Here is a 27,543-nt window from a genome sequence, read left to right on the forward strand (position 1 = left end):
TTCTCTCTGCAGAACCTAGTCCTCCATCTCCTCCTTATCTTGTTGTGTAGTACAGTGTTGTCTTCTATTCAGGTTCCACGTCCTACTTTGTTCAGGCAGCATCGCACACTCTAGCCAGCCGATGTTAGCAGCTAACCCTGTTTCTCCTCCCCATCTCCTCCTCTATCCTCTCCTCCCCTCTCCTCCTCTATCCTCTCCTCCCCTCCTCCTCCTCTATCCTCTCCTCCCCTCCTCCTGCTCTATCCTCTCCTCCCCTCTCCTGCTCTATCCTCTCCTCCCCCTCTCCTCTCCTCCTCCCCCTTTCTCCCCTCTTGTTGGGTCATGCATGCACCCTTACAGAAGTAAGTTCCAGTAATGAGACTCCAAACAGGATCAACTGGTCCAACCAGAAGTGTGTATGTATGTATGTATGTATGTATGTATGTATGTATGTATGTATGTATGTATGTGGGTGTGACACATTCAAATATGTGGTCACCACTGTACCATATGTGTTCTTGTGCCTAGGATTTACCTGTGCTATTTTAACAGTGCTTCAATTACTATCTCTGTTTGTGTCAACATTTGGTTATAGCTTGCATCAAAGCACATACACAACACCGTGCTAGCATAGATACCTTTAATTATGATGCAGGATGGAACATCAAAACAGGTGACAAGGAAACTATACATGTGTAATTAAGGGTTTGAATGAACGTATCAAATGTATATATCCTATTTAGAGTGCTTTCGTCCTCTATAGACTGAGTAGCTAGTGCTAACAGCTTTTGGTTGTGGTTCAAAGAGATGGCTAGCCCATGACAACCCATAATGACATAAACCTTCATTCAATACACCCCCAGGTGTAAACCTGTTCCACATGTTCCTCTGTGCATTGGTGAAGGTTTCATTTGCACAGTACAAGAGTATCCTGAGCATGAGAGAGACCCTGATCAGAGACAGGGCAGAGAGAGGAGGGTTCTGGCAGGGCAGGTGATCAGAGACAGGGCAGAGAGAGGTCATGGGGTCATTTATTTGTGAATCGCGTTACATTTGTGAATCACGAAATACATTTGTGAATCGCGTTACATTTATTTGTGAATCATGAAATACATTTGTGAATCGTGTTACGTTTGTTTGTTTGAATTATGAAACTAATCTAACTCCATACTGTACAGCCTTGCGATATGATATTCTCATATCCTGATATAGATCCTTTCATATCCCGATAACGATACATATCACAATATGGCCCATTTTCTATCAATTCCATGAATACATAGTTGATATAAAACGACCACATGGAGAGGCTCAACATTTTAGCCAGTTTGGTTGCATATGCTCCCGAAATGTTATCTGTGCAACCTCAAAATATATTTGGGAGTGTAGCAGACTATTTGTACATAATTCTCTGGACAGGTTCAAGTGGACACTGCACCTGTAAGGGTGCAGTGAGGTCTGGGCTACGTTGTGGGTAGATAGTCTCTTTCAGCTAATGCTCACATTACCAACTTTTAGCTCCTCCTCCTGTTTCCTATTGGTTCTTTATACAGGAGTGTACCTCCTTCTGGTTCCTATTTGTCCATATATGCAGGTGAGCACATACTTTGGTTTCCTATTGGTCCATATAAGGAGGCGGATAAGGCATGAAATGAGAGAAGTAGGGTGAGGTAATAGTGAAAGTCTAAATATTTTGCACAGGACTATATGAATCTGTAAGGCAGATTCTCAGACTGAAAAGCAGACTTTAAAGTAAGTGATTTTACAATATTATTTCAGAGTATCAATGTACACATACATTAACAGACAAGGTTATATTCCAGAGTTTCTTCATTTTAGTAATTAACTAGAGAGGGTACAATTTCTGGGGAAATTGTAGGGTGTGCTTGCATGCGTCGGTTGCAGGTGGGTCCGTCCTCTAAGTTTTTCCCTTCTAGTGATATTTTCAAGCATTTAGCTTACTCATATTGCATATTTCATTAAGAACACCCTTTGAAACAGCTGCGAACTCCCTTGAAACAAGCTACTGTAACAACGTTGTCACTGGCAGTGTGGAATCGCAATTCAAACAGTACCGTCTGTTAACTGAAAATATGCCCCCCAAAACGTAAATAAGTTTGACATTAATGTAGGGGGAAATGGCTAATTCAAAATAAGTTTGCTAGAGGCAAGCTAGCTGCTGTTGCTCCACATTTCACTGATTGTTTGAAAGCACCGGAAATGAGAGTTTCTTTTGACATAAAGTTTAGCTGTGGCTTTGAAGACAGTACGACACACTGCCAGTGGGCGAGCAGAGTCTGACTGACGCTAATGTCAAAACAAGCCGCGGTGTCACTCAAATTCCAAGTTTTACACAAATCACAAAAATATGCTGACCCGCTGGCTATCTTCACAATCGCCAAATCTTTAAAACACTGCCCTCCTTCTGATTTTTGATGTAGAATTGACCCTGGTACGAAATTAAGAAAATACTCATCAGAGATCGACAACAGCTGACGCAATCGTCAACGGAGGCTGACGGGGCTCTCACGTAGCAAACCAAAGTTTTTACAGCAACCTACATTAAAATGTCACCACCTGGCTGTCTTCACAATAGTCATATTGTCATAACATTGCCCTCCTTCTGTTTTTTGGTGTAGAATTGACCGAACTATAAAAATACGAAAACATGAAACTACTATGACGCTTGCATGGCTGCCGCCTAGGCAGTCTCACGGGCGACGCGCACTCGCTCAAATTACAAAGACTTTCACGACCTAAATAAAAAATCTGAGATTGCAGTTCCTCTCGAAATTGCTTTCTCAACAAAACCCAATGGTTGGTAATTTTGGTGGTTGGCATTTTTCACTCATAATCCAAGCTCCAATTTACGTGCTAGAACGTCTCTATCACGTTGTATCCATGCATTGTTGCTAACGTGTGCTGACGTAGTGACGTAGGCTAGCATTGGTACCCTTTGTTGACAGAAGACACTTTTTGCCACAAAACCGTTGTAACCTCCTAAACTGTGCAACAGAGTGTAAATAAAAATACAAGCAACTCAATCGCTACCAAGACGAAACTTTTGACACCTAGGTTGTCTATGTAGTCCAAATATTGACTGAGGCTTAGGGGGGCAAAAATAAATAATAACTAGAGAGGGTACAATTTCTGGGGAAATTGTAGGGTGTGCTTGCTTGCGTCGGTTGCACAGGGGTCCGTTTTTGAATGACATTTTTACAACTGATATTTCTGTATATTTTATATAAAATGCATACTTATTATTTATAAAGATGACATAGATTTAAAAGCATTTTTTTTTGCTGCTCATTTACAACTGAAAATACGAGTGAAGTGTAGAATGAAATAGATGTCTTCTCATTTCCCCTGCAAGAGGCAGCCTCATCGTTGAAACAAAACGAATAAATTGGGCAGACCGGTGTAAAAATTGACCTAATCTCTATGACTTAAACGTCATTTTAAGTTTTTCCCTTCTCATGATATTTTCAGGCATTTAGCCTACTCATTGCATTCATTCATTAATAAAGAACCCCCTTTGAAGATTATTCTACGACGTTACCCGGCAGTAGAAGATGGAATCGCGATTCAAACAGTACCATCTGCTAACTGAAAATATGCCCCCCAAAACGTAAGTAAGCTTGACATTTATTTAGTGGAAAATCGCTCATTCATAAAAAGCTCACTGGTAGCGATCATTGTCAGTAACAACGCAAAATGCGATATAGCCCTGTGTGGAGAAGCTGCCCGGTAAATTGTATTACTACGGTACAGTACTAGACTACTGCTGTGTTCGTCTTGGTAGCGATTGCGTTGGTTGAATTGGATTTAACGTTCCGTTGTACGGTTTAAGCTGAAATTAATTATTTTCATGAACAGATTGACAACGTTTAGGCTGTGGCAATGAAGTTCAGGTTAGTAGTTAGATAGACTTTTGATTTAAGTAAGGGGAGTGCCGAACATGTTCTGTCGCCGTTTGACTTCCTACAGTTGTGTAAGCTAGATGTTTTTGTAGTGTGTCTCACGTAAGCTACAGCGTTGCAGTGAGCTACACTGGTTTGAAACCACAGGTAATGGTAATTTCACCAACAAATCGTTTACTAATGTCAGAATAAACCCTACAACGAAAATGTATATGTGAGGAATGTTTATTTTAACGATTGAAAACAGATAACGCTACATCATAGACCACTGTAGTATGTGTTGCCCGGGCAGCACAGGCTAATGTCATGATGCTAATACTTCAGTGAAATAGTAGACTACTGTTTCCGAAAGTAGATGTACTTCCTTAATAATATCAGCTTATATTGTACATTACACATCACAATTGTGTGTCATATCACAAAGTAAAATTAGTAAATAGTTATCACCTGGCCTCTTTGCTTGTGGCGTTTCTGCAGCTGCCTTGCAGTAAAGCTATAGTTAGCCTAGCTATCTCCCAGAAGTTAACGAGCTGCTAAACTAATATTCTGCTAGAGGTAGTCACGCGAGTTTTCGTGACGTTAGTGACGTAAGTAGCGTCATTGACTGTGGTTAGCAAGTTAGCCACCGTTAGCTTCACTTTTCGACACAAAAACGTAATTTCTACTTAAACCGTGCAACGGAACGTAAATCCCAATACAAGCAACTCAATCGCTACCAAGACGAAACTTTTGACACCTACGTTGTCTATGTAGGCCAAATATTGACTGAGTTTTAGGGGGGCAAAAATAAATAAAAATAATAATAACTAGAGAGGCTACAATTTCTGGGGAAATTGTAGGGTGTGCTTGCTTCCGTCGGTTGCACAGGGGTCCGTTTTTGAATGACATTTTTACAACTGATATTTCTGTATATTTTATATAAAAATGCATACTTATTATTTATAAAGATTACATAGATTTAAAAGCTTCTTTTTTGCTGCTCATTTACAACTGAAAATACGAGTGAAGTGTAGAATGAAATAGATGTCTTCTCATTTCCCCTGCAAGAGGCAGCCTCATCGTTGAATCAAAACGAATAAATATGGCAGACCGGTCTAAAAATTGACCTAATCTCTATGACTTAAATGTCATTTTAAGTTTTTCCCTTCTCATTATATTTTCAGGCATTCAGCCTACTCATTGCATTCATTCATTAATAAAGAACCCCCTTTGAAGATTATTCTACGACGTTACCCGGCAGTAGAAGATGGAATCGCGATTCAAAAAGTACCATCTGCTAACTGAAAATATGCCCCCCAAAACGTAAATAAGCTTGACATTTATTTAGTGGAAAATCGCTCATTCATAAAAAGCTCACTGGTAGCGATCATTGTCAGTAACAACGCCAAGTGCGATATAGCCCTGTGTGGAGAAGCTGCCCCGGTAAATTGTACTACTACAGTACAGTACTAGACTACTGCTGTGTTCGTCTTGGTAGCGATTGCGTTGGTTGAATTGGATTTAACGTTCCGTTGTACGGTTTAGGCTGAATTTAATTATTTTCATGAACAGATGGACAACGTTAAGGCTGTGGCAATGAAGTTCAGGTTAGTAGTTAGATAGACTTTTGATTTAAGTAAGGGGAGTGCCGAACATGTTCTGTTGCCGTTTGACTTTCTAAACAGCTGTGTAGATGTTTTTGTAGTGTCTCGCGTAGGCTACAGCGTTGCAGTGAGCTACACTGGTTTGAAACGACAGGTAATGATAATTTCACCCACAAATCGTTTACTTGTAATCTAATGTCATAATAAATCCTACAACAAAAACGTATTTGTGAGGAATGTTTATTTTAACGATTGAAAACAGATGCATCATAGACCACTGTTATGTGTTGCCCGGGCAACAGAGGCTAATGTCATGATGCTAATACTTAAGTGAAATAGTAAACTACTGTTTCCGAAAGTAGATGTACTTCCTTAATAATATCAGCTTATATTGTACATTACACATCACAATTGTGTGTCATATCACAAAGTAAAATTAGTAAATAGTTATCACCCTGGCCTCTTTGCTTGTGGCGTTTCTGCAGCTGCCTTGCAGTAAAGTAGTTAGCTTAGCTATCTCCCAGAAGTTAACAAGCTGCTAAACTAATGTTCTGCTAGAGGTAGTTACGCGAGTTTTCGTGACGTTAGTGACGTAGTGACGTTAGTAACGTTAGGGGGGCAAAAAGAATAATACAAATAATAATATATATGTGAGAGAACAAAGGTTGTGCCCTTGCCGAAGGCAAAGCACACCCAAATAATAATATATATGTGAGAGAACAAAGGTTGTGCCCTTGCCGAAGGCAAAGCACACCCAATAATATATATGTGAGAGAACAAAGGTTGTGCCCTTGCCGAAGGCAAAGCACACCCAACTAGAGAGGGTACAATTTCTGGGGAAATTGTAGGGTGTGCTTGCTTGCGTCGGTTGCACAGGGGTCCGTTTTTTAATGACCTTTTTACAACTGATATTTCTGTATATTTTATCTAAAAATGCATAGGGCCTACTTATTATTTATAAAGATTACATAGATTTAAAAGCATCTTTTTTTTGCTGCTCATTTACAACTCAAAATACGAGTTAAGTGTAGAATGAAATATGATGTCTTCTCATTTCCCCTGCAAGAGGCAGCCTCATAGCTGAATCAACGAATACATTTGGCAGACCGGTGTAAAAATTGACCTAATCTCTATGACTTAAACGTCCTTTTAAGTTTTCCCTTCTCATGATATTTTCAGGCATTTAGCCTACTCATATTGCATTCATTCATGAATAAAGAACCCCCTTTGAAGATTATTCTACGACGTTACCGGCAGTAGAAGATGGAATCGCGATTCAAACATTACCATCTGCTAACTGAAAAAATGCCCTCAAAAACATAAATAAGCTTGACATTTATTTAGTGGAAAATCGCTCATTCATAAAAAGCTCACTGGTAGCGATCATTGTCAGTAACAACGCAAAATGCGATATAGCCCTGTGTGGAGAAGCTGCCCCGGTAAATTCTACTACGGTACAGTACTAGACGACTGTGTTCGTCTTGGTAGCGATTGCGTTGGTTGAATTCGATTTAACGTTCCGTTGTAAGGTTTAGGCTGAAATTAATTATTTTCATGAACAGATTGACAAAGTTTAGGCTGTGGCAATGAAGTTCAGGTTAGTGGTCAGAGACTTTTGATTTAAGTAAGGGGAGTGCCGAACATGTTCTGTCGCCGTTTGATTTCCTAAACAGCTGTGTACTGTAGATGTTTTTGTAGTGTGTCTCGCGTAGGCTACAGCGTTGCAGTGAGCAACACTGGTTTGAAACCACAGGTAATGGTAATTTCACCAACAAATCGTTTACTAATGTCAGAATAAATCCTACAACGAAAATATATATGTGAGGAATGTTTATTTTAACGATTGAAAACAGATAACGCTACATCATAGACTACTGTAGTATGTGTTGCCCGGGCAACACAGGCTAATGTCATGATGCTAATACGTCAGTGAAATAGTAGACTACTGTTTCCGAAAGTAGATGTACTTCCTTAATAATATCAGCTTATAGTGTACATTACACATCACAATTGTGTGTCATATCACAAAGTAATAAATAGTTATCACCCTGGCCTCTTTGCTTGTGGCGTTTCTGCAGCTGCCTTCCAGTAAAGCTATAGTTAGCCTAGCTATCTCCCAAGTTAACAGATGCGAAACGAATGTTCTGCCAAAGGTAGTCACGCGTGTTTTCGTGACGTTAGTGACGTAGTGACGTTAGTAACGTCAGTGACTGTGGCTAGCAAATTAGCCACCGTTAGCTTCACTTTTCGCCACAAAAACTTATTTTCCACTTAAACCATACAACGGAACGTAAATTCCAATAGAAGCAACTCAATCGCTACCAAGACGAAACTTTTGACACCTACGTTGTCTATGTAGGCCAAATATTGACTGAGTTTTAGGGGGGCAAAAAGAAATAAAAATAATAATAATAATAATATATATGTGAGAGAACAAAGGTTGTGCTCTCGCCGAAGGCTTGAGCACACCCAATAATATATATGTGAGAGAACAAAGGTTGTGCTCTCGCCGAAGGCTTGAGCACACCCAACTAGAGTTTTCTAAGAGGAAGTAAAATACAATTTTGCTCAGTCTTATGGCCGACCTTCAGTACCAAGTGAAAAAAAATCCAACTATGATCTAAAAAACGTTCATTGTTTCACTTAATCAACCAGCCATGCTGTTGTTGGTCATTTATCAAGTTATTCTAAATACCGTAATTACAATAACATTGTTCTAATCCTGTAAACTACATAAACATAGATAATCTTACCTCCACACAGACACACGTCATAGGTTACTGATCCATCAAGGTTTTCTAAGAAGAAGTGAGGTAGTGCTCAGTACAGCTGATGGTGCAGTATGATGGAGTGGAGCTTGTTGTAAGAGGAAGTGAGGTAGTGCTCAGTACAGCTGATGGTGCAGTATGATGGAGTGGAGCTTGTTGTAAGAGGAAGTGAGGTAGTGCTCAGTACAGCTGATGGTGCAGTGTGATGGAGTGGAGCTTGTTGTAAGAGGAAGTGAGGTAGTGCTCAGTACAGCTGATGGTGCAGTATGATTGAGTGGAGCTTGTTGTAAGAGGAAGTGAGGTAGTGCTCAGTCCAGCTGATGGTGCAGTATGATGGAGTGGAGCTTGTTGTAAGAGGAAGTGAGGTAGTGCTCAGTACAGCTGATGGTGCAGTATGATGGAGTGGAGCTTGTTGTAAGAGGAAGTGAGGTAGTGCTCAGTACAGCTGATGGTGCAGTATGATGGAGTGGAGCTTGTTGTCTTCTCTGTTGTCTTCTGTTGTCTTATGTCAGTATGAGGTAAATGACTGAGGTACTGAATACGTTTTAACTGAGTTGTTTACATCATAGAGGTGTGTTCTAAATAAGGGTATAAAGTAAGTTGTGCTTCCTCTCTTGAGGTAACAGTCTGATAGGGTTGTTTTTTTGTTTACAGCTCTTCAGGTCTGGCTTCAAAATCCTTCTAATCTAACCCTGAGAAAGGAAGTTCTGTCTTTGAGAGAGAGGAGGGGGCACTCTCTCTAAAATGAGTCCCCCTAGGGAACATGACATGGACACCAAAGCTAAGAGGTAAGATGAGAATCCATAACTGTTCATGACTGTTCTCCATCTCAGAGCTCAGCAGTGATATCATGACATCATCATTAGTCAGAATAAATGAGACTGAAGGTCTGTCTCTGTTGTGTTGAAGCCCAATCCAGCAGGAGAGACCAGCCTCACCTGTACCCAGCTGTGTGTCCATGAAGAGTGACAGGTCCATGGAACTACCTTTCATGTTCAGTGATGGAGGAGGACCTTCTAATGAAGAAGGGTATGTACTGACCTCTACTGGTTTTTAATGTTAAGGTGATCAATATTTGGAAGTATAATTTAATCACTAGATACTACTGAACAAAGCTTACAGCTCATAGCCTGGCTGATGTTCAGACCATGTGGTAGAGGTACACAGTGACAGCTAGCTGTTATTTAACATGATGTCATTAACATGTTGAAGTGGTGTACCGTAAGTCTTCTTTTTAGTCATCAATGGTTTAACCTCTAGACCACCATCAGGCACATCAACCCCTTTGACCTCCTTGTTGTGTTTGATCAGTGAGAGACAGGACCACAACCTACCAGTCCACTGTGCTGCTTTAATGTTGGACTGACATTAACAGAGACACAATCACAACACAACCACAACAAACTGGCAAAAAAAGACTGCACAACACTGCAACTTCCCCAGACAAAATACAATTATGCATGGTTACCATTTGGTCATTCTTTATCTTTGCAGAACAATAACTCAAAGCTGCTCTCTCTAATTCAGTAGAGACTCGAGGGACCTCCAGGATAAGCCTGTGAGTGTGTTAGATAGTTACAACCAGGGGCGGTCTGGCCATCGGGGATACCGGGAGAACCCCGGTGGGCCGACGGGGTTGGGATGGTCCAAAATACCGGCCCACTTCCATCACCAACCGGCCCCCCCTCTGACATCGCCGGCACCTCCAACTATTTTCCATAATACACAGCTTGAACACGTATAAATTGCTCTAAGACCTTAAGTAGTCTATCGCTGACGGAGTTTTATACTTCTCGCAATCTGTATTTAACACTCATGGTGCCTTCTGAAATGTGTTCTTATGGACTTCGGAAGTTCAATGTAAGAAATCAAACATATATGATGTAATTTCTTTGGAATCATCCAAAATAATGAGTCCAAGTAGGCCAATGACTGGTTGATACGTGCGATGCATTGAGTGCCGTGTACTGAGTGGGCCGCGCGCTAAGTGGGCCACGCGCCGTGTACTGAGTGAGTGGGCCGCACGCCGTGTACTGAGTTGGCCGCGCGCCGTGTACTGAGTGAGTGGGCCGGTTTTACATTTACATGTAGGGTGAAGTGCCTTGCCCAAGGACACAACGTCATTTGTCACGGCCAGGAATCGAACTGGCAACGTTCAGATTACTAGACCGCTTCCCTCACCGCTCAGCCACCTGACGCCCCTGACGGTTTTCCAGTAACTCCCGGGCCACTTTTTTCCCCCAGTCCGCCCCTGGTTACAACCTCTCAATTTTAAAATACTTACAGTATAATGTCAATACAGAGTTTTTGTATAATAGCTTAACATAAAATAAAAGATAGATCAGTGACAACATAACCTCCCCCTCCCTACACACACACACACACACATAAACATACACAGGTCCTCCTAGTCATAACCTCCATGCACACACACACACACAGACAGACAGCATGAGAGTCAAAGCCCTGCAGGTACCAGGCCTGGTATGAGCACAGACCGGGCGGGGCTCAGCCCACTTAGACTGCTTGAGACCAGAAGGTCTTAAACTCCTGGGTGGAGGAGTGTCTAAAGCAGGCTGCTAGCAAACATGCAGCCCTGTGTGAGGTGGACCCTGATGTCATTCTTCAGTGTCTGTTTGAAATTCTGAGAATCAATTATAAAAACATTTTTTATTTCTCTCCAATAAAAATGTATTAACAAACTAAGAAATATTTGTAATTTAAAAGTTTTTAGAAGTGAAAGCCTAAGGAACATCCCTACTAAAACACAGGGTTAGAGCTGCTGACTGTAGATACTAAAGTATCCCTCATCACATCCCTACTAAAACACAGGGTTAGAGCTGCTGACTGTAGATACTAAAGTATCCCTCATCACATCCCTACTAAAACACAGGGTTAGAGCTGCTGACTGTAGATACTAAAGTATCCCTCATCACATCTCTACTAAAACACAGGGTTAGAGCTGCTGACTGTAGATACTAAAGTATCCCTCATCACATCTCTACTAAAACACAGGGTTCGAGCTGCTGACTGTAGATACTAAAGTATCCCTCATCACATCCCTACTAAAACACAGGGTTAGAGCTGCTGACTGTAGATACTAAAGTATCCCTCACCACATCCCTACTAAAACACAGGGTTAGAGCTGCTGACTGTAGATACTAAAGTATCCCTCATCACATTTCTACTAAAACACAGGGTTAGAGCTGCTGACTGTAGATACTAAAGTATCCCTCATCACATCCCTACTAAAACACAGGGTCAGAGCTGCTGACTGTAGATACTAAAGTATCCCTCATCACATCCCTACTAAAACACAGGGTTAGAGCTGCTGACTGTAGATACTAAAGTATCCCTCACCACATCCCTACTAAAACACAGGGTTAGAGCTGCTGACTGTAGATACTAAAGTATCCCTCACCACATCCCTACTAAAACACAGGGTTAGAGCTGCTGACTGTAGATACTAAAGTATCCCTCATCACATCTCTACTAAAACACAGGGTTAGAGCTGCTGACTGTAGATACTAAAGTATCCCTCATCACATCTCTACTAAAACACAGGGTTAGAGCTGCTGACTGTAGATACTAAAGTATCCCTCATCACATCCCTACTAAAACACAGGGTTAGAGCTGCTGACTGTAGATACTAAAGTATCCCTCATCACATTTCTACTAAAACACAGGGTTAGAGCTGCTGACTGTAGATACTAAAGTATCCCTCATCACATCCCTACTAAAACACAGGGTTAGAGCTGCTGACTGTAGATACTAAAGTATCCCTCATCACATCCCTACTAAAACACAGGGTTAGAGCTGCTGACTGTAGATACTAAAGTATCCCTCATCACATCTCTACTAAAACACAGGGTTCGAGCTGCTGACTGTAGATACTAAAGTATCCCTCATCACATCCCTACTAAAACACAGGGTTAGAGCTGCTGACTGTAGATACTAAAGTATCCCTCATCACATCTCTACTAAAACACAGGGTTAGAGCTGCTGACTGTAGATACTAAAGTATCCCTCATCACATCCCTACTAAAACACAGGGTCAGAGCTGCTGACTGTAGATACTAAAGTATCCCTCATCACATCTCTACTAAAACACAGAGTTAGAGCTTCTGACTGTAGATACTAAAGTATCCCTCATCACATCCCTACTAAAACACAGGGTTAGAGCTGCTGACTGTAGATACTAAAGTATCCCTCATCACATCTCTACTAAAACACAGGGTTAGAGCTGCTGACTGTAGATACTAAAGTATCCCTCATCACATCCCTACTAAAACACAGGGTCAGAGCTGCTGACTGTAGATACTAAAGTATCCCTCATCACATCTCTACTAAAACACAGAGTTAGAGCTTCTGACTGTAGATACTAAAGTATCCCTCATCACATCCCTACTAAAACACAGGGTTAGAGCTGCTGACTGTAGATACTAAAGTATCCCTCATCACATCCCTACTAAAACACAGGGTTAGAGCTGCTGACTGTAGATACTAAAGTATCCCTCATCATATCCCTGCCTGTCTGACTCTCATTTATTTGAAGATCCAGGAGGGAATGTCAGATTTTAATGTTTTTAATGGTAATAGATGTTTGTCAATATTTAGTTTGTTATGGTACTGAAGGTGATTTTGAGTAAACAAGTACACTACAGAATGGGTAACTTACAGACCATGTGGTAAAGGTTCACTGTGAGAGATACAGAGTCTGGAAAGATCGTTTTAGCAACACATATTGGCAGTAAGTAAGGATTTATCTGTGGTGTCTACTTTAGTGATTTATGTTTGTAAGACACTTTGTTGTTTTTGTTGACAGGATGAGACAGCAGAGACCAGCCTCACCTGTACCCAGCTGTGTGTCCATGAAGAGTGACAGTTCTATGAATGAACCTATCATGTTCAGTGATGGAGGAAGACCTTCTAATGAGGAAGGGTATGTACTGACCTCTGCTGGTGTTCAATGTTATGTGATGAAGGTGACATGGTGTGAAGAAGCTGTCTCTACTGGGACTCAGCATTCCTATATTATAATATATTTGTCCTATAATTTATTTGTGATTATAATGATAGTGTTTAAATGTATTTGGGCCCATATGAATCAATGCAGCATTTCTTATTCATGTCAGAGCACAACCTGCTGATGTGTATTTTTATTCAAGTTTTCTCCAAATTCCAAGTACAAAAACTGGTCAGGAATCTCAGCAGAGTTTGAAAAGTTTATTCAGTCTTCACAAAAGTCAAAATCTCAACAAACAACAAGCCAGAGACCGTTCCTCAGGTAGTGTGGGCTAGGAGGTGTGATTATGAAGACAGTCTTGTAGTACAGTTGTTGGTAGAGGGGAGGACTAAACTCTTGACTCTGGTGGCAGAACTAGGGTTAGGGTTAGACTAGAGCAGGGTCATAACTTGGGCAGGGTCATAACTGGGGCAGGGTCATAACTGGGGCAGGGTCATAACTGGAGCAGGGTCATAACTTGGGCAGGGTCATAACTGGAGCACACATCTGTGTTTTTGTGAGGCCCACATCACCAAAACAATGTTGCTTTACATATATTTGTCACAGCCCTGCTCCTGGAGAGATACCATCCTGTAGGTTTATATTCCAACCTTGGTCCTTGAGAGATACCATCCTGTAGGTTTATTTTCCAACCCTGCTATTGAGAGATACCATCCTGTAGGTTTACACTCCAACTCTGCTCCTGGAGAGATACTCTCCTGTAGACACAAACACCAGCTCTAACTAGTTCAGCTAACCTGAATGTGAGCTTAGAACACAGACGTCTCCTCCTAGTGGAAGCCTTCAGTTAAACCAGTCCTAAACTAACCAGGGCTGCGTTTCCCGAAAGTGTTGTAAGCCTAAGTTGATTGTAGAATCCAGCGTACGACGAATCTTAGTTTTACGGGCCGTTCCCAAAGACACCGTAGCTAAAGTGTCTCTTGAAAATTCGTAGCTCTTGAAAGCGCATAGATTAGCCTACTCCTTACGAGCATGTTTGGGAAAAGCACATAAGAAATATCGATGGTTTCATTATTTTGCTCGATCGTTGCTACGATCCATCGTTATCGGGAAACGCAGCCCAGGTAGTTATAACTTCTCCATTTAAAAATACTTGACATATAATGTCAATACTGAGTTTTTGTATAATAGCTTTGCATGCAATAAAAAGAGATCAGTGACAAACATAACCTCCCTCTCCCTACACAAACATTCACACACACACGCACATGCACAGATGTTTGGTCACCCTAGTCATAACCTCCATGCACACACACACACACACACACAGACAGCATGAGAGTCAAAGCCCTGCAGGTACCAGGCCTGGTATGAGCACAGACCGGGCGGGGCTCAGCCCACTTAGACTGCTTGAGACCAGAAGGTCTTAAACTCCTGGGTGGAGGAGTGCTGCAGTGTCTAAAGCAGGCTGCTAGCAAGCATGCAGCCCAGTGTGAGGTGGACCCTGATGTCATTCTTCAGTGTCTGGTTGAAACACACTGTGGTGGAAATTCTGAGAATCAGTTGTAATAAATGGTATATGTCTCTCCATACATATTTATTAACAAACAAACAATTGAACACAGAAACAACCATCTTTAACACACAAACATTAGACAAAACACATAACAATCTGCAGATCGGCTCAAACACGGAGAGGGTCTAAAGTCATCACCTGTCCTGCATTTCATTCATCAGACAATAACACTAAACCATCTGGCCATGAAACACATGATCAGAGTCCACGTGCATCTAAAAGCACCTAAATACCTCAACAGATTCTGATGCCCAACACATCTTCAGCTGCAACATTTAAAGGAGTGCCATTTAATTTGTCAAACGTATGGTTTAAGGAAATTATTGATCACTCAGACAGCTAGTAAACAGGAAACCCCCTCATGGAAAGGAATGAATCAGCGCCATCTATTGGTACAGAAGATAGTTTACTCTGTATCACTCTTAAACAGTGTGTCTGTGTGTATGCAGAAATGGAGACAGTTCAGTGTTTTAGTCGTAGATATTTAGCCCATGTGGTTCATGTGTTGTCATGTCTTGTCCACAGAGATCAACAGAAGTCAGACCAGAGTCACCATGACGACTTGTCTTCTATATTCACAGTGAGTTTTGTGTTAATTTAAAGTACAAACAAGACATAATTGGGTGTGCTCAAGCCTTCGGCGAGAGCACAACCTTTGTTCTCTCACATATATATTTATTTATTATTTATTTTCGCCCCCCTAAGGATCAGTCAATATTTGGACTACATACACAACGGCGGTGTCAAAAGGTTCGTCTTGGTAGCGATTGCGTTGGTTGTATTTTTATTTACGTTCCGTTGCATGGTTTAAGTAGAAATTGCGTTTTTGTGGTGAAAAGGGAAGCTAACGGTGGCTAATTTGCTAGCCACAGTCACTGACGTTACTAACGTCACTAACGTCACGAAAACACGCGTGACTACCTGTAGCTGAACATTCGTTTCACATCTGTTAACTTGGGGGATAGCTAGGCTAACTATAGCTTTACTGCAAGGCAGCTGCAGGAACGCCACAAGCAAAGAGGCCAGGGTGATAACTATTTACTCATTTTACTTTGTGATGTGAAACACAATTACGAAATGTAATGTACAATATTAGCTGATATTATTAAGGAAGTAGGCCCACATCTACTTTTGGAAACGGTAGTCTACTATTTCACTGAAGCATTAGCATCATGACATTAGCCTGTGTTGCCCGGGCAACACATACTACAGTGGTCTATGATGCATCTGTTTTCAATCTTTAAAATAAACATTCCTCACAAATACATTTTCGTTGTAGGATTTATTATGACATTACATTACAAGTAAACGATTTGTGGGTGAAATGATCATTACCTGTGGTTTCAAACCAGTGTTGCTCACTGCAACGCTGTAGCCTACGCAAGACACTACAAAAACATCTACACAGCTGTAGGAAGTCAAACGGCGACAGAACATGTTCGGCACTCCCCTTACTTAAATCAAATGTCTATCTAACTACTAACCTGAACTTCATTGCCACAGCCTAAACGTTGTCAATCTGTTCATGAAAATAATTAATTTCAGCCTAAACCGTACAACGGAACGTTAAATCCAATTCAACCAACGCAATCGCTACCAAGACGAACACAGCAGTAGTCTAGAGATGTAATAATTGTTTATAGTACTTCATACAAACATGTGTAGTGCTTCACATAATAAAGACAATATGATGGCATTACATGAGTGTTGTGTGTTTGTTTGACATAAAATACAAATGTATGTATCATAGAAACCTCACAAAATTTCCTGGACGCTGGTCACAAATAAATTCGACACCTTCAGTACTGTGTTGCGGGTAGAATATTACTACATATACAGGCTACTCCAAATACGTGATGAGTAGCCTACATTCGGGTAGTGTCTACGGTAACTAGTTTATTCAGAAGAACCAAAACAACGTGTTGCCTGAAGGCCAACGTAGTTAATAAATTCGTGACTAAATTCCTTCCATACCCATGTGCTTCAGTAGCTTGCGATGTAATGCAAGGGATTGCAACGATGGATGTGTTTTTGCTCGTGGGATCGAATCCCACTTGAATCTTTTATTTTCTTAGCTTCCATTTATTATGGCGTGAATGGCTGTAATGTAGTAATCATTACATTTGTTCAGAATATAAAATTATGAAATGAATTGATTTCAAAAGATATAGCGAAGAAACACTCAGCCATAGGCTACACGAAATCGCATAGGAAACGAATGTTTCCATGTTGTGTTACGCGTATTTTGATCGTATTGTCTGGGATAGCAGCGACCTTAGTATGAATTTTTAATATGTGGTGTCAGAAGGAACTTTGATGTCGGGGTAAATACGGCTATTGCCTCGGAACGAACCCCAAATACGTGATTAGTAGCCTACATTCGGGTAGTGTCTATGGTAACCAGTTGTTCCAGAAGAAGCCAAATCAAGATGTTACCTGAAGGCCAGGGTGGTTACTAAGAACGTAACTGATTTGAATAATTTCCATGAGCTAAAATAGCTTGTGGTGTAAAGCAATGGCCTTGGGTGTATTATGTGTTTTGCTCTAGTGCGATCGAATCCCACTTCATGCGAGCCTGCAAATATTTTATTTTGTCTCCATTTATTTTGTCGTTAATGGTAATGTAGTGCGTACGCAGCTTATACTTTCATATTCGCCGCAGCAAATATGAGATCTGTGAAAGAAATTTTGGGCCAATGTACAATGAATGTGTTTTAGGAGAAGTTTACAGTTGGTTAAGAAGCTTGATACAATGAATGTTGATTCAACTCCATTTGGTAGAGATGCCATTTGCAGTTTTATGACACCTAACTAGGAGACGTGAAGTCTAAGAGACGGGAAGTCTGGGTGACCTGAGAGAGTTCTTGTCACGTGGGGGGAAGAGACAGTTGGTCTGAAGACAATGTGGATTCAACTGTATTGTTCTAAGGATTTAACCAATGACAGAAGAGATTTGGTATAGCTGCATGTCTGTAGGATGGACCAATGACTTTTGAGAACTGTCGTATCTATAAAATGGTCTGTTGAAGAATTTTCTGGGGGGTTCAGGGCCATCAGCTGGGTAGTGCTGGTGGGCTGGATTCTCCCGGTTCCATTCTAGAATGCTAGATGGAGCTGTATAGAATTGTCTTTGTGTTATTGTCTTATGTTTGTGTGTCGATGATGTTATGTTGATAACGTTATTATGTTCAAATCTACGTCAAATAAACATGAACTCTGTACTTCACCCGACTTCAGCTTAAACGATTGATTCTCTCAAAAACTTCCACGACAGTTTCGACTTGAAAATAGCCAGTAATATGTTTGTAAATTTGTGACAAATCTGGTGATAGAGGCAGACTGATAGGTGCACGCACCGCTGGGAAACCAGTTAGTTCGGAAATCAGTAGGGACACAACACCGGGTAACATCGTAGAATAATCTTCAAAGGGGGTTCTTTATTAATGAATGAATGCAATGAGTAGGCTACATGCCTGAAAATATCACGAGAAGGGAAAAACTTAAAATGACGTTTAAGTCATAGAGATTAGGTCCATTTTTACACCGGTCTGCCAAATGTATTCGTTTTGATTCAACGATGAGACTGCCTCTTGCAGGGGAAATGAGAAGACATCTATTTCATTCTACACTTCACTCGTATTTTCAGTTGTAAATGAGCAGCAAAAAAAAAATGCTTTTAAATCTATTTAATCTTTATAAATATTAAGTATGCATTTTCATATAAAATATACAGAAATCAGTTGTAAAAATTTCATTCAAAAACGGACCCCTGTGCAACCGACGCAAGCAAGCACACCCTACAATTTCCCCAGAAATTGTACCCTCTCTAGTTCCGATTGTACTACTGTTCCTGGTTCCTCTGATATCTTCCCTCCCTGTTTCAGGTGCTTGAGGAGTGATATGGAAGAAATTCCAGCGGCACTGTGCAGATTTGAATAGTCAAGAGATGGCGGTTACAATAAATTTATTTTGCTTATACAGATCATGATTTAACAAAGTACTTTGTGATCAGTCATAACGAAGGAGGTGCTAGCCACAGGTCGTTCGCCAGAGTGATCCAGAACAACCCCAAAACCCTGCCTTATATAAACTTTAGATCAAATGGTTATTCTGAACTCTGTGATTGGTCAGCACTGCTCAGTGACAGTGACTTCATATCAAGTTCCCACGGTTCTTTATTGTGGCCTCTCTCCCCAAACCAGTAGATAGTAAAACCACAGGGGTTCACCAGTCAAATGGTCAACTGTCCTTTGTGTGGGCCACTTCAAACAAGTCTACAGGAAGGGTCAGAGCAGCAGATCACAATAACAATACAGTTGAATCCACATTTGTCTCCAGACCAACTGTCTCTTCCTCCCCAGGTGACAAGAACTCTCTCAGGTCACCCAGACTTCCCGTCTCCTAGTTATAAAACTGCAAATGGCATCTCTACCAAATGTAGTTGACTCTTAATCAACTTTAGACTTCCGTTAAAACACATTCCTCATATATGAAACACACACATTATAACTGTATTCCAAAATTTCCATGACAATTCCAAAATATATATTTTTTTTTTTTTACAATTCCATAAACCCAAACAGTTAATTAAGAAAAATAATTCAAACATTAACATAAGAAATGCTAGTCTCAAGACAAAACCCATTGTACCCCGTACACCACAAAGTCCAGGTTGTCGGAACGGATGCCATCTTCAGTTGGATGTAGGCAAACTTCTGTCAGGCGGTGTAGTCTAGTCGAATCGATTGCAAACGACGATCAAATTGCTCAGGGCAACTTTCAACAACACTGCACTTTGCGCACAGCTCGGAAATTCCTTGGTACTACGCAGAACGCGTATCCTCTGCTTCCGTCTCCAGACAAGGTGCAAGCAATGGTTAGCGTGTATCCACGTTGCTCTCCCCTCGATCTTAACCGCCGAATTGGTCGTCAGGAGAATCTGGTATGGCCCCGTCCACCTTGGATTCCTCCAGGCGTTTCAGGTCCTTCACCAAGATCCAGTCATCTGGTATCAAATCATGCAGCGGTCCAGTCATAGGAATAGTCTCCTTCACCTGCCTGTGAATCTCACACAAAATAGACTCCAAAAAGGTTGCACGGTGATAAACAAGCACATTCTCACAGAGGTCAGTTAAAGGTAACTGACTTCTTGTATCACTTCTCCAAAAATTGAACTCTACAAAATCCATCTATCAATACCCAAATGGTTTCTCTAACCTTAACTGTGAAGCTTATCATGTTTAAATTCCTTTTCTCATAATACTTATCCCACATATGAATAACTGACAAAATGTCTATGCATCCATTACAAATCCTCTTGTATGCTAAAATAACGCATTCTTCTTGATATCACACAAACTGTAGAGGCATGATCTTTCCATGTGTTAACTTAGCAAAATCTCAAGATAAATGTTTTATGCAGACCATACAACCTCCATTTTTTATTCTCATATCCTTCCTTTTTCCAAAACGCATTTTCTTGTGGATTAGTCCAAGTTCGAATCTCCATTCCACCATTCCTTTCTCCATCTGTCCGCTGTATTCTGTAATTCTTATCAAATATACTCAAACAAAACAAAATTCTCACTCTGGGTTAAATACAGTCCAATATTTTCAACTCAGCAATATCATATCAAACCCTCACAATCCTATCACAAATCCAAACTACTGAAGCTAAATTCATAAAACGATAAAACCCCCATAGTCACTCTGTTTGGATCAGTCAGTCATCAGTCAGTCATAAATTCCTAAACGTCACCTCTTCCTCTCTAAGAAGCCTGCGCTTCCCTTAAAGAATCTGTAACAAATGTTGTATCAAGGTCACACAACAATTTTCCTCAAAAGAGTCCTGTAAGCCCAAATTTGTCAAGTTAGGCTCATCCGGACATAGCAACATCATCTCATCACTTCCTGTAAACATATCAACATCAAAAACATATTCTAGTTAGTTCATCAATGCATTCAGGCAATCTAGAAACTGCTCCAGCTAGTATCAGCACTAGCATTTTCCCTGTGGAATAATCATAATTGTTAGAGTGAATTCCACATTTGCATACAGCAAGTTGTGTCCCAGATCAAACTAAGAAACTTCCTGTTTCCATACCTTTCCCAAAATCATATGTAACACCAATGACGTATTTAACTATCAGTACATATTTTAACTCTTTTCCCTTTTATGAATTAACAAGCTTACACTGAAGCAAACTACTTTTGAACCAATTTGTATAAAATAAAACTATTTTAGAAAACAGCCAAATTACGAATAACCTCAACTTTTAGTCTCTTATTATCTTTTCTTCAAAAAAACCTTTAGGAACAGTTCAAATGAATACCTTTAAATTTCAGATTCCCTTTTAATTTTTCCCTGTATTTAAATTCACCAAATCAACTCTCTCTTTTTCCAAGACATGTAGAAAACTAGCCTCACTACCCTAAACCAGAATTTAATCTGTATGATTCCAAAATAAAACATAGACCATAAAATGTTCTTAATGTAACCATTAACCAAACTTATACCCCATCTATATTACTATATAGGTTAGATAGGTAGAACTTCATAACTTGCTTTGGCTGCAGTCCAGAACAAGCTACTTAGCACAACCATCACACCACAATTTATCAGACTTAATGAGTCTTCCCAAATTATTTCAAAACCAAATTATCATAACCCTCTTTATGAACCAATACCATAATGATACAACCTCATCACAGCCTAACTGTTTATCCCAAAACATTGTACCATGCCCTTAAGACAAAAGAAAATATAAACTCTCCCTTTTTCTTTTAAACCTTTAAATTCACAATTTAACATAAACCCGTAAAACAAAACCTTATTCTTTAACACCTCAAAAGTTTTATCAAAGCATGTAATGTATACACCTTTGAATATTCCTATATTTACCAGCTATCTCAATTACTCTTTGTTAGTGAATCAACTCAAATAAACAATCGCGCATTTCAAACTCACATCAAACAGCGCGCTCTGGAACAAAGCAAAAACTCTCAACCTTTTTTCATTTCTTTTAAACAACACAGATGGTTGGCGTTTACCAGCTATTCACTTAATTTTGCTAAAGTATAACTTTTCCAATCCAATTAGAACTAATTTATGAACCAGGGTCTAATTTCTGCATTTTTATGGATACCATCACACACCACAGATTTTCCGCTCGTAAATACAAGTTCTGGTCTGAAAGGCTCCTACCTCCCTGTTTGGCTAGGATTTAGAACAAATGTTAAATCATACATTTGTAAACCACCAAACTTCGAATTCATCTAAACGGACACATCTTTCACCATTAATACTCACATAAGTATGCAGAATTACACCCTCTGGGATCACCTTTGTAAAACTCATCGTAACGGGACTTTTTTTTTGTAGCCCCCACCTTTCCTCTGAATTTCTGAAACTCATTTAAAATGTCCTCAAACAAACAAAAACCTTGTTAGCAAATGTCTCAAAATACTCATCACGTAACATATTTCAAAAGTAACCAAATTAATATGAAAAATTCGCTCCAAATGTATCTATTTCTCTAAATTTGCGTCTTTGTAAATTTCTCAACTTCCATCTGCGCATGCGTCATGCGGTTACTCATCCTGGATCTCAAATATCAAGCTGCAATTCCTTTACTAGCCTGTACCCGCCTGTCGGTCTGTTAGTTTGTTAGCCAATGTCGTTGCCATAGTTGCAAATTCAACTTCCTGGACTCTCCTTTGTCTCAGGACAGAACAAAATGCACTTCCTCCACGTTTTCACCATTAGCCATTAACCAACAGTCACAGCCTGGATTATCTTTTCAAGTGTATCAACCATTAGTACCATTTTAATTTCAACATAAAAATTAGGCTCCGAAATCTACATATGCACCTAATATCACTCGTCAGAGGACGACAGTTTACCCATGTATTAGCATTCTGGTTGGACAAAGCTTCAACTTCAAGTCCATTTAAATAGGTAAATATGAATACCACCAAACCCAACACATTTCAACAAATCATCTCAGCAGCAATAAACACACATATGTAGTACCTTTGCCCTTGACAACAATCGCAATTCGGTCACTCGAACTAATTCCCCTTGTATACACTTCAGTCCCTCGGACTGGCTCAATCTTTCTAATCACTTCTTCATAACCCTTTACATATTTCTTTAAACAACAGTAACATCTGTGAACTTCCACAAAATTAATTAAAAACCATCGAACATTTCCAGACATAAACAAAATATTCCTTAAACAACATAACATTTCCGTTTGAACACACAACTTTCTATAAAAGTTTCAATAACCCCGGGATTGTAATTCTTCAAATGAATACCGCTTTTATTGCCAAAACTGGCCTTTTACCAATTATCCTACCCAAACACTAAATTTCCAGCGCGTTATTCAACAACGAATCAAGCTCATAATATAGAAAATCGGTCTGTACATAATTTCCAAATCAAGAGTATGGCAACTCACAATATTTTCTTAAGTTCGACAAAGAAACAGAAACACACATCTGTTTTCCCAACCAATATACTTCACAATTCAACGTCAAATTCTCAATAAAATGAGTGATATTTGTTTTTTTTTGTTTTTTTTTTTTTTGCACTCACGTGTGGGCACTGCACGCAGAATGAGCTTCACTGAAAGAATCAACTTCCGCTAGGCTCAAGCGCATGCGCCTCTTTTCAAGTGGCGAATTCAGTCAAAGAATTAACATTAGCATTTTCTAAACAGAATGTCTCCGTCTTCAAAAACAAATGCCTTCTGGCGGTAATCAGACCGATGTAAAGTCTAACATCAAACATATAACGGTTAACACAGAGTTGTAAAACAATCGTCTCTCCTCTACCAACAGTGTCAACCGATAAACATTGTACGCCACCATTTCGGAACTCAACTTCCGGACACGAACCCCTCTGATTTTGCGAGAGTTCGCTCACAATTTCCAAAAAAAACTTTCAACAGTGATGACACATCTCCGGACATTCACGTACATTTTGCTCAAATTCCCACAATTAAAGCACGCAGTTTGGATTGACCTAGCAATTCGTGTTGGCCTACATGTTTTTTTCAACAGCATGTCAACACGCTCTGCCTCAGCTTTGACCATAGCCCACAACACGCTTATTCCAAACACAACAGGGACTCAAACCCTTTGTTCCGGAGAGGACTTTAACCTTTCCTTCTTGGAAACACAATGGCAATTGCAAGTCAAGGCACAAGCTTCAATCTTTGCGGGAATCCAAAGCAAATCTATAAAAAACATTCCAGGATCCTACTTTCTTGACTTTTCCTAGATATAACCGGCTGTCAGAAGAAATGGCAAATGTCTGACCTCTTCGTATTCTGTTCTCGCATTCCCGCAAACCCTCATGCGCCCGCGCATCTTGCCGCAACACCCCTGGCTGCGGATGAGGCGAAATTTGTTTGCGGAACAGCCAGAAAATCTCAATCGTGAATCTGTGGGGAAATAGATGAAAAATTCCGCACACTATTCTGTCCTAATATTTCTTTATCCCTCTACCTATCTCCATCCAATCAGAAAAAAAAGCTCTCCAATCAGGCTAAAATCTATTCTTTTCTCCACTTCAAAAAAAAATTATCGTGTATCTATTTCTCTCCACGAACCCATTTCGCAATACAATAAGGTCCTTAAAACAAAACGACTCCACACTCGAAAATCCACATTTATCAATCCATATTTGCATTTGCAATAAACTATCGTTACCATACTTTTGCTTCATGTAATCGATGTTTGGACAGGTCAATTCTGTCTCCAGACCATTCATTTTCAGAATTACAATCCATAAACGATAACCAACAACGGAAAATAAAGACACAATTACCCCTTTTCTTTTCTAAAAACAATTAAATTCCGACTTCCCAACTTTCAATGAAAATAACTGCACAATCTTAAATTACAAATATTCAAACCGAAAAAATAATTAAAATTTCGAAAAGTAATTAAAATTTTGATTTTTGTAATTTGTATATAGGTTGAATAATAGACACCATTAGTTACTCATACTTCTTTTAACCTCAAAAAACATATAAAACAAAAATGAACACGCGTGTTGCAAACTTAAAACCTTTACTTTGAAATTTCACAGGCCTATACTTCCTAAACTTTTTCTTTTCTTTGTTCTCCACCTTCAGGGACTCAAACCCTTTGTAAACACTCACTCACACAGCTGATTTCCTCACAAGTATACTTTTCTCTCGGGACTTAGAATCACGTTTAGGCCGTTAATAAATAAGAACTGCACCAATGCCAATACAATTTCTCAAACTATCACTAACCCAACATATTCTAATCCTTAGGGTCTCAAAAAGACACATAACACGATATAACATGTGAATTTATCTCCCTCTATGTGTTTGTTCGTCAACAACACTACCTCTATGTGTGTCCGTCGACACACTTCTGCAGACATTTTTTTTACGACTTTCACGTAAAAGATAGGTTCAACAACCTTACCTTATTAATTCGTACGACTTTACACGTACAGGACAGTTTTACCTCTGCCCAATTACTTACTTAACCGAATTATTGACAATAGCCTAAAAAACACACATTTAGACGACTCAATATCACACAGTAACCAAAAGAATATCTCACCGGTTCTTTTGAAGACCCCGCGTCAGCCACAAAACGTCCAACGGGCGCCCCCCCTGGCCCTGCTGTCTCACGCATGGCGGAAGGAAAGGCGGTTTTTTGCCGGAAGATCAATTCGCCGAGGGGAGCCGCCTGCTGAACGCCGTAGACCAACGAGGATCCCCCTACTGGCCACCAAGTGCTATGGAAAAATTCTAGCGGCACTGTGTAGATTTGAATAGTCAAGAGATGGCGGTTACAATAAATTTATTTTGCTTATACAGATCATGATTTAACAAAGTACTTTGTGATCAGTCATAACGAAGGAGGTGCTAGCCACAGGTCGTTCGCCAGAGTGATACCGAACAACCCCAAAACCCTGCCTTATATAAACTTTAGATCAAATGGTTTTTCTGAACTCTGTGATTGGTCAGCACTGCTCAGTGACAGTTAAGACAATATAACCCCCCAGGTCAAGTGACCAAAGTCTTTTGATGTCACGGCTCTTTCTCTAAATGAGGACAGTAAAGATACCCTTAATGAAACACAAACAGGACACAGGACACAATCTCCTTGGCCAAAAGGTCAGGGCTGCTAGCTGAATCCATCTATCCATCTCCCTTTAGGCCACAGAACTCAAACATCCCCCAACCTCTGTGCCCCTAGCTTCTCAATCAGGCATCATAAACCAATACCATAAATACCTTAAGACCAACTGCAACATCCATTTGTTTAAACACAACCTCAGTCTATTAAAAATACATTCTTAGTAACTATATCAAAAAATGCCATTACAGGACCCTGAATATCAGAAGCAGGAGAGCAGTGCCAGAAAGGGAGCTCTGCAGGAGCTGGCTGACACTCTGGAGGAAAGTAAGAGACTCCATATTTCGTCTTAGTTGACCGACTGATGGTTTATGATGAAGATACAGGTTAAGAGAACCAGAGTAACTTTCAACTGGCAAAGTGCAATGATGGAAAATCAATGTTTATGTATAAGCCATCAATGTCTGCCGTATTTAGAATAGGAAAAACTATTCTGATCTGTTAAGTAACTTTCTCTTGCAAACTAAAGCCCTGTTAAGAATAACATCTGTGTTTGGTCATTCAGGAGAGCTTTCTCATCATAGACTCTCACGTAAACTCAAATCTAAACTAAAGAAGAAGTTTCAGACTGTCTTTGAGGGCATAGCTCAACAAGGAAACCCAACTATTAATAAGATCTACACAGACGTCTACATCACAGAGGGTGAGAGTGCAGAGGTCAATAAAGAACATGAGGTGAGACTGATTGAGACAGCATCCAGGAAATCAGCAAGACCAGAGACAGCCATCACATGCAACAACATCTTTAAACCCTCAGCTGGACGAGACACACCTATCAGAATTGTTCTGACAACAGGAGTTGCTGGCATCGGAAAAACTGTCTCTGTGCAGAAGTTAATCACGGACTGGGCTGAGGGACTAGCCAATCAGGAAATCCAGTTCATCTTTCCTCTGCCGTTTCGAGAGCTGAATCTGTTGGATAGAGAATTCAGTCTGATGGAACTTGTCTATCACTTCTTCTCAGAAACCAGACAATCAGGAATCTCCAACTATGACAAGTACAACGTTCTGTTTGTCTTTGACGGTCTGGATGAGTGTCGACTGCCCTTAGCCTTCAAAAAGAACAAGAGCTGGTGTGATGTCACAGAGTCCACCTCAGTGGATGTGCTGCTGACCAACCTGATCAAAGGAAACCTGCTTCCCTCTGCTCTCATCTGGATCACCACTCGACCTGCAGCAGCCAATCAGATCCCTTCTGAGTGTGTTGACCTGGTGACAGAGGTACGAGGGTTCAATGACCCACAAAAGGATGAGTACATCATGAAGAGATGCAATGATGAGATCCTGGCCAGTAGAATCATCTCACACATCAAGACATCTAGGACTCTCTACATTATGTGCCACATTCCAGTCTTCTCCCTAATATGTGTGACAGTTCTGGAGCACATGCTGAGAACAGAGATGAAAGAGAAGATGCCCAAGACCCTGACTGAGATGTACACAGCCTTCCTGGTGTTACAGACCAAACAGAAGAAGGTGAAGTATCAAGGGAAAACTGAGACAGATCCACACTGGGATGAAGACAGCATTAAGAGCATTCTGTCACTGGGAAAACTGGCCT

At 40.3% G+C, this 27,543-nt stretch overlaps 1 protein-coding gene across 1 annotated transcript; it reads left to right on the forward strand.

The window, feature by feature from the left end:
* Positions 1-1,665: 1,665 nt before the first annotated feature.
* LOC134011960 (protein NLRC3-like) lies at positions 1,666-27,543 on the forward strand. Its single transcript, XM_062451536.1, has 8 exons — positions 1,666-1,731; positions 8,905-9,038; positions 9,160-9,279; positions 13,076-13,192; positions 15,318-15,372; positions 26,174-26,249; positions 26,488-27,126; positions 27,327-27,543. Exons 2-8 carry the CDS (start codon positions 8,995-8,997, stop codon positions 27,413-27,415), a joined length of 1,140 nt encoding a protein of 379 aa, XP_062307520.1. The 5' UTR covers positions 1,666-1,731; positions 8,905-8,994; the 3' UTR covers positions 27,416-27,543.

Source organism: Osmerus eperlanus, chromosome 25 (assembly GCF_963692335.1).
Source record: "Osmerus eperlanus chromosome 25, fOsmEpe2.1, whole genome shotgun sequence".
In the NCBI taxonomy this organism is placed as follows: Eukaryota; Metazoa; Chordata; class Actinopteri; order Osmeriformes; family Osmeridae; genus Osmerus; species Osmerus eperlanus.